This window comes from Urocitellus parryii, chromosome 5 (assembly GCF_045843805.1).
Source record: "Urocitellus parryii isolate mUroPar1 chromosome 5, mUroPar1.hap1, whole genome shotgun sequence".
Taxonomy (NCBI): Eukaryota; Metazoa; Chordata; class Mammalia; order Rodentia; family Sciuridae; genus Urocitellus; species Urocitellus parryii.
The window spans coordinates 84,692,492-84,704,967 of NC_135535.1; the positions used below are offsets into that span (position 1 = coordinate 84,692,492).

Below are 12,476 nucleotides of genomic sequence, written 5' to 3' on the forward strand. Positions count from 1 at the left end.
TATTGTTGAATGAATCTCTTTCCCTGAGGTCACTGGTATTTTATTTATTTTCTCTTATTGGCCAAAATGTCTTACATCTTATGTTATATGATATGTTTATGTTTAATCTTTATACTTAGGAACTCTAAGGCAGAAAACTTTATGGGCTTTTCTTTTAATTAGTCCTATACACATATTTTTTAAAGAAATAATGGTAATAAAAGATTCAATAAAAATGGTAATATTTGAGCTGGATGAAGGTCTAGGTGTGCTTTTCTGGGCACTTTCTCAATGGTCATATGCAGTGAATTTTTGTTAATCATGATTCATGGAATTAGCAAAATGAGCCATTAGCAGAATGAACCATTGTTCATAGGGGAGGTACAGGGTTATGTCCTGTTAGTTTCTGGTCATTTTAATCAGTCAGTACATAAACTGGTTTTGTGTTCGTGCCTGTTTAAAGACACCTTATTGTCTGTGTACTGTTGATTCATTAACATTGACTTCATGGAAACAGGACTATAATTCAGGCCTACGTGAAGCTTATCTAGCACAAGAATTTTCTTCAGTCATATCACAGGAATGGTTGATAGCACATTTTAAACACCAAAATCTCCAATGAGAAGCATAGAAATGGAAAAAAAAATGTGGCACTAAGTAGACTGCAAAGGGAACATGTATTTACAGCAGAGCTGGAACAAGGAGGCCAAATGTCACCTTGCTGGACCTCAGCTTGGAAATGTGCCTGTTGGATGACTCAAATGCTTTGTCACTCTGCACATGTCCTCAAATGACCACAAAAGCTCTATGATCTTGGGGTTACAGATAAATTTTAGTAAGTAGAATTTACAAGTACGGAATTCACAAATAACGGGGATCAACTGTACATCCTTTCACATGCAGATGATTAAGCTACACAGGAGACAGCTGGCAGGAGCAGTTCTAAGGGAGGTGGTTACTTGATCAGTTTTCCTTTAGTGTGCATCAAAATTGCCTGAGAAGCCTTTTGAACTACTCATTTTGGGGCCTTACCCCCAGAGTTTCTGATTTAATGGACTGGGGTAAGGTCTCAGAATTTACATTTTGGCTAATTTCCCTGGTGATGTTGATTCTGCTGATGTTGACACTTTGAGAGAACAACTGGCCTGGGTAATAGTAGTATACTTGCTTTGAAGTCGTCTAAATTCAGATTTTTTTCATAATCCAAATGTATCTTGATAGTCTAAGATATATTTATGTTCCTCTCATATATGAAACTGTTAAATATGTCAACATGTTACATGTTGACAAATATGTCACATTTGTTATAGTATGTCTTTTATGTTGTTTTCTTTTAGGAACTCATATGTTCGATTAAGACATTTATGCACCAACACATGGGTAACCAGTACTAGTATTCCTATAGACACAGATGAAGAACGACCTGTTATGTTGAAGGTAAATATTGCCGAGAATGGTTTAGTTTTTTGTCAGATGTTGTGTTTGTAGGATTTAGGGGGTTTCTGACATGTTCCTTAGAATCCACCTTCATCAACATTAGAGATTATTGTAATTCATTTCATTGAGTTCTTATATCTGCCACTTGCTGAGGTAGCAGAACCATACTGGTTGGCTGCAGCAGAACTGTCAGTCAGGAGGCCATAGTATGGATTCCAAAATGAATGGGAACAATATTTGGGAAGAGGGTATGATTTCAGGATTGCCTCTTCTGTGCTCTGTTGGAACTGAAGCAAAGGACAGTGTGAAAGGGACAATGTTTTGGTACTGCATCCCTGCCTTCTTTCCCAGAGAGTGATGCATGTGGGAGTTACTGTGTTTGGATTATCTATTCTTGCCTTATATTTCTTAAACAGTACTGATACGTGTTAGTCTTTGAAAAATATTGCATAGTTATTTAGCAGAACTAATCTTAATGGAAAAACACATTCCAGATCGGAACCTGCCAAACAAAAGAGGATAAAGAAGCATTTGCCATTGTGTCTGTCCCACTGTCTGAGGTCCGAGACTTAGACTTTGCTAATGATGCAAACAAAGTGCTAGCAACCACGGTTAAAAAGCTGGAAAATGGCACCATAACTCAGAATGAAAGGAGGTTAGTAACTTTTAAAATGGCTTTTAATCATCAAGAATTAATTGTCAATTCTTGCTGTATACCTTCAGTGAATGAGTGACTCTAGGGAATAATAGAATATTCTTGGTAGTAGCACAATTCTTTCTGAATGAGGTGAGGACTTAATTTCTCTTGATCATATTGAGTGAATGAAAAGTAGTGATTTAAAATCTGATGGAGTATTTGCTTTTTCCATGTCTTGAAAATAGTTGTTTGTAGTTATTCATTTTTTATAATTTTTTTTTAGTTGATGAGGACCTTTTATTTTATTCATTTATTTATATGCGGTGCTGAGAATCAAACCCAGTGCCTCACACATGTGAGGCAAGCGCTCTACTACTGAGCCACAATCCCAGCCCTGTAGTTATTCTTTGATCTTTTCTTTTAAAGGCTTCATGATACCATTTGCTACACTTGATTTGATATTTGGTCTTAGAGTTTAATGTCCTAAAGGAAGTTTTATGTTTTTTTGGTCATTTTTAATTCATGACACATTTCTCAGCTCTAGTATTTCAAAATGAAAAAAAAAATAGGAGTACTAGAAAAAAATCTGCAAGGCATAGCTTTTTGCCCTTTTAACTCATTCAGAGAAACTGGATCCTTGGTTCTCAAACTGATTTTGGAAATAAGTGAGAGAGAGGATGAAAATGATAGCTAGAAATTATTGCATCTCCACTTTGCAACAGGTACTATGTTAGGCATCACACATGTATTTTATTTGATCCTTCAAATGGTCCTGAGGTAGATATTCTCATTAAATATAAAGGAGAATTGAGAGAGTGAGCAACTTGTGTAAGGTCACATAAGTAATAAGTGGGGGCTTCAAATACATGTAGTTTAAAGTCTGTGTGCTTTTCAGCACATCTGAGCACAAATGTCCTATTTTTCCCTCTTCATGATTTGCAACTTATCTTTTAATTTGAACAAGATAAAGGTGTTTACCAAGCCAAGGCATTCATGCATTAGAACTCTCAGACACAGCTGGTGAGATGATAACTGACATAAGCACCTTGCAGAAACTAGTTAAGTTAAAGAAGTAAACATCCTGTGGCTTGCCAGTTTCACTCTTAGCTGAATATTCTTGAACATCTGTCCAAAAGGATCTCCTCCATATGTGCCACGGAACACATGCACAGGAATGTCCAGCCTTGTTCTAAATACTCCCAGACTGAACTCTGTCCACATATCCATCACCCATTAAATATATGATTAAAGTCATGATATATTCATACACTGGAATACAGTATAGCTGTGAAAATTAAAGAACTACATCTGTGTGCAATGCTGTGAATAAATCTAACAAACTTTTTAGATTGAGTGAAAATGAGTTACAACAAATGCATTTGCTGTTACACTATTTGTAAGTTAAAAAACAAGCGAAATAAATGCAACTTCTTGAGGGGTGTTTTGGCAATTGGAAGGTCTATAAAGACGGTCAAGAAAATCATTGTCACAAAATTCAGTTGGTGTTTCCTCTGTGAGGGGAGGCAGGAGTTGACTGGTGAGGGAAGGAAGCAACTGTAATTGTCTGTTGCTTGCTCTGGGTGGTGGTGTCATGGGGCTCACATTGTAAGAATCCCTTAACTAAACATATATGTTTTAGAGACTTTTAGGTATGTATCTTATAATACAAAGGAATAAAACACTAACTTGCTTCCCCCTGTCCGGCTCCTGTTGATAAAAAAATCATAAATATGCAAACAAATGAAATAGCTGGTTCTCGGCTTTCTCTGTTCTTTCCTCTGCTTTTCCCCTGACAGACCTGCATTGGAAAACAACTGTCGTGTATTCAATTATATCTCTAACCCTGTTGGAGGAAATAAATAAAGGCCAGAAGCTGAAGCAACTGCCCCACTTTTAATGGAAAACAGATAATTAAACACCAGAGCTCAATTATGACAGGAAATAGGTTCTAATGTGCAGATAGGAATTTTTATTTGCCTGAGATTTATCTAATTTCATTTGATGAATCCATTTCTGTCTCTGTCCCTTTCACATATGCATAGAAATTTACCAAGCCCCTCTTATGATTCTAAGCATGAAGGTATTCACTGAAGAGAAGGACAAATAAAGATTCCCATTATGAGTGCTCCACCATTGCTGGATGCCACCTGGCTCAAGTTGCTCTTTCTCCAGTTACTGATGGAGGGGACCTTCTCACGAGATGTGTCCAAGGAAGGTGGTGGTCTAGTAGTGAGCAGAGATCATGCATTTTATTTCCTCTGCTTCTTTTATCACTGTTTTTAGAGTGAAAAAAAATAGCAAAGAGAAGACTTTGCCTGAGAAATATGAAGTTGCACTTATTGATCTTAATTTAGTAATCTTAGAAAAGCCATTTCCCATCAAAATGCATTCAAAGCTGCCTGTCAGCATAGTAGAGTTTATTGGCATAGTTGAATGCATCTATATTATTTTCTTAGTTTTGGAATTCAATATAAAATTCTTTCTGAAAATAACTGACAACCCTGACTTTTTCCCCCTATGGAGAATGAAGTTATTATTAGATGTTCTTTTTACTCAAAACCAGGAAGATGATACAAGGTCAAAGGGAAGGTGTGAGAATATTGCAGGTCCCTCTCAAAATGCCTGTGGTGTTGGAATTCTCTCTTTCTCCCTTGTAACCCTCCTTTTACTCAGCCCAGAAAAGGACTCTGGAGGCACAGCTGCTGTGTTGTGCTCCAAGATGCTCAACCTTAGATAATTTTCAGTTGGATTTTCTGCTTGCATTTTACATAGTTGCACCAACGAAATAGAGGCATTGGGAACATGTTGAAGGGAAGAGAAAGGAAATATGAAAGACTGTTGACTGCTGTGCAGACCTTGAGGAGGTGACACGTGCACTCCTTAACCAGAATTTCTGTAGTGCATTGCACGTCTTAGGGAGCATGTTTTACCTGCACAGGGTTTGTATGTAGCATCCACTGTTTACAGATGTAATTAATTCAGAATTATGTCAGACATTTCTCCATGCATGCATGTGTGGTGCTAATAAATGCTGAAGATCTTAGATTGTATGTATCTCCACGCAACTTATAGACTTGAAGTCTGGCTCTTATTCCACTTGGTGAAGCTCAGGATCTAGAGAGATCATCCAACAGGGGATCACCAGGTCAGATGTCTCTGAGGTTGCTTTCCACAGTACCATCATTTTTCACCAAATGTTATCTGCCTGATATTACTATTGCAACACCAGCCATCTTTTCTTTAATATTTACCTGATGCCTCTTTTTCAGTGTCCCTTGATTGCAGATTTCCTGGTCATTTTGTTTTAGTTATGTGTCTTGTGAGCAGCAGAGACCTTGATTTTTAAAAACTTAATCGAATAGTCTATTTTATTTTGCAAGTTTAATTACTTTGCATGTAATAAATAATGTCTTTGGGCTCATTCGTATTTTTTTTACTTAGGGTAGCTTTTCTTTTCCTTCCACTTCCTTTTTGCTTCCTGTTCAATGGATGAAGGTTATCTCTCCCTTCCCTTCCCCATCTTATCTTTTCCTCTACTGATTCAGAAGCTTGAGGTTGTACTTCTGTGTTTTGGCAAGTGCTCTGAAATTCTTTTTTCTACATAACTATTTATTTTTATGGGGTGCTGAGGATTAAACCTAGTGTCTCACATGTGCTAGGCAAGTGCTCTACAACTGAACCATAACCTCAGCCTTGAAATTCTTTTCTTTCCATTAAAAATTTTTTAGTTGTAAATGGACACAATATCTTTTATGTATTTATTTTTATATGATGCTGGGGATCGAACCCTGTGCCTCACACCCATGAGACTAGCACTCTACCACTGAGCTATAGCCCTAGCCCCCAAATTCTTAATTATACATTTTCTTTTTTTTTTTTTTTATTGGTCGTTCATAACATTACATAGTTCTTAATACATCATATTACACGGTTTGATTCAAGTGGATTATGAACTCCCGCTTTTACCCAGTATACAAATTGCTGTATCACATCAGTTACCCTTCCATTGATTGACATATTGCCTTTCTAGTGTCTGATGTATTCTGCTGTCTGTCCTATTGTCTACTATCCCCCCTCCCCTCCCCTCCCCTCCCCTCCCCTTTTCTCTCTCTACCCCTTCTACTGTAAATCATGTCTTCCATTTGTATTCTCTTGACTTACCCCTCCTTACCTCTTAAATGACATTTTGTATAACCCTGAGGATCGCCTTCCATTTCCATGCAATTTCCCTTCTCACTCCCTTTCCCTCCCACCTCTCATCCCTGTTTACTGTAAATATTCTTCTCAAGCTCTTCGTCCCTACCCTGTCCTTGTTTACACCCCTTATATCAAAGGAGTCATTTGGTATTTGTTTTTTAAAGATTGACTAGCTTCACTTAGCATAATCTGCTCTAATGCCATCCATTTCCCTCCAAATTCTATAATTTTGTCATTTTTTAATGCAGAGTAATACTCCATAGTGTATAAATGCCACATTTTTTTTATCCATTCATCTATTGAAGGGCATCTAGGCTGGTTCCACAGTCTTGCTATCGTGAATTGAGCTGCTATGAACATCGATGTAGCAGTGTCCCTGTAGCATGCTCTTGTTAGGGCTTTAGGGAATAGACCGAGAAGGGGAATAGCTGGGTCAAATGGTGGTTCCATTCCCAGCTTTCCGAGAAATCTCCATACTGCTTTCCAAATTGGCTGCACCAATTTGCAGTCCCACCAGCAATGAACAAGAGTGCCCTTTTCCCCGCATCCTCTCCAGCACTTATTGCTGTTTGACTTCCTAATGGCTGCCAGTCTTACTGGAGTGAGATGGTATCGTAGGGTAGTTTTGATTTGCATTTCTCTGACTGCTAGCGATGGTGAGCATTTTTTCATGTACTTGTTGATTGATTGTATGTCCTCCTCTGAGAAGTGTCTGTTCAGGTCCTTGGCCCATTTATTGATTGGGTTATTTGTTATCTTATTGTCTAATTTTTTGAGTTCTTTGTATATTCTGGTTATTAGGGCTCTATCTGAAGTGTGTGGAGTAAAGATTTGTTCCCAGGATGTAGGCTCCCTATTTATCTCTCTTATTGTTTCTTTTGCTGAGAAAAAACTTTTTAGTTTGAGAAAGTCCCATTTGTTGATTCTATTTGTTAACTCTAGCGCTATGGGTGTCCTATTGAGGAATTTGGAGCCCGATCCCACAGCGTGTAGATCATAACCAACTTTTTCTTCTATCAGATGCCGTGTCTCTGATTTAATATCAAGCTCCTTGATCCATTTTGAGTTAACTTTTGTGCACGGCGAGAGATAGGGATTCAGATTCATTTTGGTGCAAATGGATTTCCAGTTTTCCCAGCACCATTTGTTGAAGATGCTATCCTTCCTCCATTGCATGCTTTTAGCCCCTTTATCAAAAATAAGATAGTTGTAGTTTTGTGGATTGGTTACTGTGTCCTCTATTCTGTACCATTGGTCCACCCGCCTGTTTTGGTACCAGTACCATGTTTTTGTTACTATTGCTCTGTAGTATAGTTTGAAGTCTAGTATCGCTATACCGCCTGATTCACACTTCCTGCTTAGTATTGTTTTTGCTATTCTGGGTCTTTTATTATTCCATATGAATTTCATGATTCTTTTATCGATTTCTATAAGATATGCTGTTGGGATTTTGATTGGCATTACATTGAACTTATAGAGAACTTTTGGTAATATCGCCATTTTGATGATGTTAGTTCTGCCTATCCATGAGCAGGGTATGTTTTTCCATCTTCTAAGGTCTTCTTCTATGTCTTTCTTTAGGGTTCTGTAATTTTCATTGTATAAATCTTTCACCTCTTTTGTTAGGTTGATTCCCAAGTATTTTATTTTTTTGGGGGATATTGTGAATGGAGTAGTTGTCCTCATTTCCGTTTCAGAGGATTTGTCACTGATATACAGGAATGCCTTTGATTTATGCGTGTTGATCTTATATCCTGCCACTTTGCTGAATTCATTTATTAGCTCTAATAGCTTCTTTGTAGACCCTTTTGGGTCTGCTAGGTATAGAATCATATCATCTGCAAATAGTGATAATTTAAGTTCTTCTTTTCCTATTTTTATGCCTTTAATTTCTTTTGACTGTCTAATTGCTCTGGCCAGTGTTTCGAGGACTATGTTGAACATAAGTGGTGAGAGAGGGCATCCCTGTCTTGTACCAGATCTTAGAGGGAATGCCTTCAATTTTTCTCCATTCAGAATGATGCTGGCCTGTGGCTTATCATAGATTGCTTTTACAATGTTGAGGTATGATCCTGTTATCCCTAATTTTTCTAGCGTTTTGAACATAAAGGGATGCTGTACTTTGTCGAATGCTTTTTCTGCATCTATTGAGATGATCATATGGTTCTTATTTTTAAGTCTATTGATGTGGTGAATAACATTTATTGATTTCCGTATATTAAACCAGCCTTGCATCCCAGGGATGAATCCTACTTGATCATGATGTATAATTTTTTTGATATGTATTTGAATCCGATTCGCCAGAATTTTATTGAGGATTTTTGCGTCAGGGTTCATTAGAGATATTGGTCTGTAGTTTTCCTTCTTTGATGTGTCTTTGTCTGGTTTCGGAATCAGGGTGATGTTGGCCTCGTAGAATGAATTTGGAAGTTCTCCCTCTTTTTCTATTTCCTGAAATAGCTTGAAAAGTATTGGTGTTAGTTCCTCTTTAAAGGTTTTGTAAAACTCTGCTGTATACCCATCCGGTCCTGGGCTTTTCTTAGTTGGTAGTCTTTTGATGGTTTCTTCTATTTCCTCTATTGTTATTGGTCTGTTTAGGTTGTCTATATCCTCCTGGCTCAATCTGGGCAGATCATAGGACTCAAGGAATTTATCTATGCCTTCACTATCTTCTATTTTATTGGAGTATAAGGATTCAAAGTAATTTCTGATTATCTTCTGTATTTCTGAAGTCTCTGTTGTGATATTGCCTTTTTCATCCCGTATGCTAGTAATTTGGGTTCTCTCTCTTCTTCTCTTCGTTAGCATGGCTAAGGGTCTGTCAATTTTATTTATTTTTTCAAAGAACCAGCTTTTAGTTTTGTCAATTTTTTCAATTGTTTCTTTTGTTTCAATTTCATTAATTTCAGCTCTGATTTTAATTATTTCTTGCCTTCTACTTCTTTTGCTGTTGTTTTGCTCTTCTTTTTCTAGGATTTTGAGATGAAGTATGAGATCATTTATTTGTTGGTTTTTTCTTTTTTTGAGGAATGAACTCCAAGCAATGAATTTTCCTCTTAGAACTGCTTTCAATGTGTCCCATAGATTCCGATATGTTGTGTCTGTGTTTTCATTTAACTCTAGGAATTTTTTAATTTCCTCCTTGATGTCTTCTAAAACCCATTGATCACTCAGCAACCTATTGTTCATTCTCCAGGTGATGCTTGCTTTTTCCTTTCTTCTTTTATCATTGATTTTCAGTTTCATTCCATTATGATCAGATAAGATGCATGGTATTATCTCTACCCCTTTGTATTGTCTAAGAGTTGCCCTGTGACATAGTATATGGTCTATTTTTGAGAAGGTTCCATGTGCTGCTGAGAAAAAAGTGTAGCTACTTGATGTTGGGTGGTATAGTCTATATATGTCAATTAAGTCTAGGTTGTTAATTGTGTTATTGAGTTCTATAGTTTCCTTATTTAACTTTTGTTTGGAAGATCTGTCCAGTGGTGAGAGAGGTGTGTTGAAGTCTCCCATGATTATTGTATGTTGGTCTATTAGACTCTTGAACTTGAGAAGAGTTTGCTTGATGAATACAGCTGCACCATTATTTGGGGCATATATATTTATGATTGTTATGTCTTGTTGGTGTATGGTTCCCTTGAGCAGTATGAAGTGTCCTTCTATATCCCTTTTGATTAGCTTTGGCTTGAAATCTATTTTATTAGATATGAGTATGGACACTCCTGCTTGTTTCCGCGGTCCATATGAGTGATATGATTTTTCCCAACCTTTCACCTTCAGTCTATGTATATCTTTTCCTATCAAATGCGTCTCCTGAAGACAGCATATTGTTGGGTCTTGTTTTTTGATCCATTCTACTAGCCTGTGTCTCTTAATTGGTGAGTTTAAGCCATTAACATTTAGGGTTATTATTGAGATATGGTTTGTTCTTCTATCCATATTTGTTTATTGATGTTACTAAACCTGATTTGTTATCCTCTTTGACTACTTTCCCCCCTTTACTGTCCTACCTCCCATTGTTGGTTTTCAATGTTGTTTTCCATTTCCTCTTCCTGTAATGTTTTGCCCAGGATTTTTTGAAGAGATGGTTTTCTAGCTGCGAATTCTTTTAACTTTTGTTTATCATGGAAGGTTTTAATTTCATCTTCTAACCTGAAGCTTAATTTCGCCGGATACACGATTCTTGGTTGGAGCCCATTGTCTTTCAGTGTTTGAAATATGTTATTCCAGGATCTTCTAGCTTTCAGAGTCTGTGTTGAGAGATCAGCTGTTATCCTGATTGGTTTACCCCTAAATGTAATCTGCTTTCTTTCTCTTGCAGCTTTTAAAATTCTCTCCTTATTCTGTATGTTGGACATCTTCATTATAATGTGTCTAGGTGTGGATCTCTTATGATTTTGCACATTCGGCGTCCTGTAGGCTTCTAGGATTTGGGATTCTGTCTCAATCTTCAATTCTGGGAAGTTTTCTCGTATTATTTCACTGAATAGACTGTTTATTCCTTTGGAATGGAGCTCTGTGCCTTCCTGTATCCCAATGACTCTTAAATTTGGTCTTTTGATATTGTCCCATATTTCTTGGATGTTCTGCTCATGGTTTCTTAGCAGACTTGCTGAGCTGTCTATGTTCTTTTCCAGTTGAAATACTTTGTCTTCATTGTCTGATGTTCTCTCTTCTAAGTGATCTACTCTGCTGGTAGTATTCTCAATTGAGTTTTTAAGTTGGTTTATTGTATCCTGCATTTCTAGAATTTCAATTTGTTTGTTTTTTATTACCTCTATCTCCCTGTGAAATTGATCTTTTACTTCCTGGATTTGTTTGTCAATGTGATCTTTCATTGTCTGATTTTGCTGTCTCATGTCTTCCTTGAGACTCCAGATCATCTGAAGCATATATATCCTGAACTCTTTATCTGATATTCCATCTGTTGCAGCTATTACCTCTTCTAAAGTTGAGTTGAACTGCATTGCTTGTGGTCCTTTCTTTCCTTGTCTTTTCATACTGCTCGCGTTTCTTTCTGCTTGGTGCAACTGTTGTGTTTTGAAATTCACCCCCTATTTATTTATGTTGCTCTTGTATACTTGAAAAGTCTCCCTTGCAGGTGCGGGCGGCGGCTGTGCCCCTACTCCAATTGGGGTGACGTGTCTACCACGCTGGCGGCTCTCTGGGCCTGTTCCGGGAGTGGAAGGCGGCTCTGCTCTGTCCCTATTCCGATTGGGGTGTCGTGACTACAATGCTGGCAGGTGGCTGGGCCTGTTCCGGGCGTGGGCGGTGGGCTTGGCTGGCGGGATTCCACCTAATGGCAGTCCCTAACCTCCCTGCTTGCTAATTAATGGCTTCTCTGAGGCGCCACGCCTTCTGTAGCTGCGGGGCAGGCCGCGCGAATCAGTTGGCCTGGATCTCCGGGGTCCTGCTGCTGGCTGTTTTGATGTTGCAAGCTGTTGGAGAGTGGTGGTGTATTCTTCAGCTTTCCCGGATGGTGGCCGCTGACTGCCTGGATGGAGTGTCCGCTGTTTTGATGTTGCACTCTGAAGGAGAGTGGCGGTGTATCCTTCAGCTTTCCCGGATGGTGGCCGCTGACTGCCTCGGCGGAGTGTCCGCTGTGGGGGATGGGACTGTACCGCTTCCTTCCCCTTCTGAGAACCCGTGCTCGGCCCAAGGGTCCGTGTGGGCTTGGCTGGTGGGCTTCCACCTAATGGCCTTCCCTAACCTCCCTGCTTGCCAATTAATGGCTTCACTGAGGCGCCACGCCTTCTGTAGCCGCAGGGCAGGCCACGCGAATCAGTTGGCCTGGATCTCCGGGCCCTGCTGCAGGCTGCTGGGATCCCTGGCACTCTATCCTATACATTTTCTTATACATTCTTTCTTATAAAGCTTGAAGTTATTAATACTTTTTTCTTCTTCTCATGAGAGAAAGTGCCTCAGCACTGCTTTGCTTATGCACTGATAGTCTCCCTCCCATCATTCATGAAGCATATGCCTAGAACCACAGTTCTGTGTTTATTCATTTGTAGTTTTATTTTATATTTGATACATACAAAAGAACAAATGTGTCATATAAATTTTGATGTAAGATCCTTTTTGGGGGGGTACCAGGGATTGAACTCAGGGGCACTCAACTACTGAGCACATCCCCAGCCCTGAAACAGGGTCTCACTGAGTTGCTTAGTCTCACTTTGGCTGAGGCTGGCTTTGAACTCTCGATCCTCCTGCCTCAGCCTCC

General features: G+C 38.7%; 1 protein-coding gene across 2 annotated transcripts in view; it reads left to right on the forward strand.

The window, feature by feature from the left end:
* The window catches only part of Itpr2 (inositol 1,4,5-trisphosphate receptor type 2), a 479,802-nt gene that overhangs the window by 133,373 nt on the left and 333,953 nt on the right, over window positions 1-12,476 (forward strand). For both annotated transcript variants that reach the window (XM_077799170.1, XM_077799171.1), the window contains 2 exons: window positions 1,317-1,416; window positions 1,911-2,071. In XM_077799170.1, coding sequence (XP_077655296.1) covers window positions 1,317-1,416; window positions 1,911-2,071 — 261 coding nt within the window. The remainder of the gene's footprint in view (window positions 1-1,316; window positions 1,417-1,910; window positions 2,072-12,476) is intronic.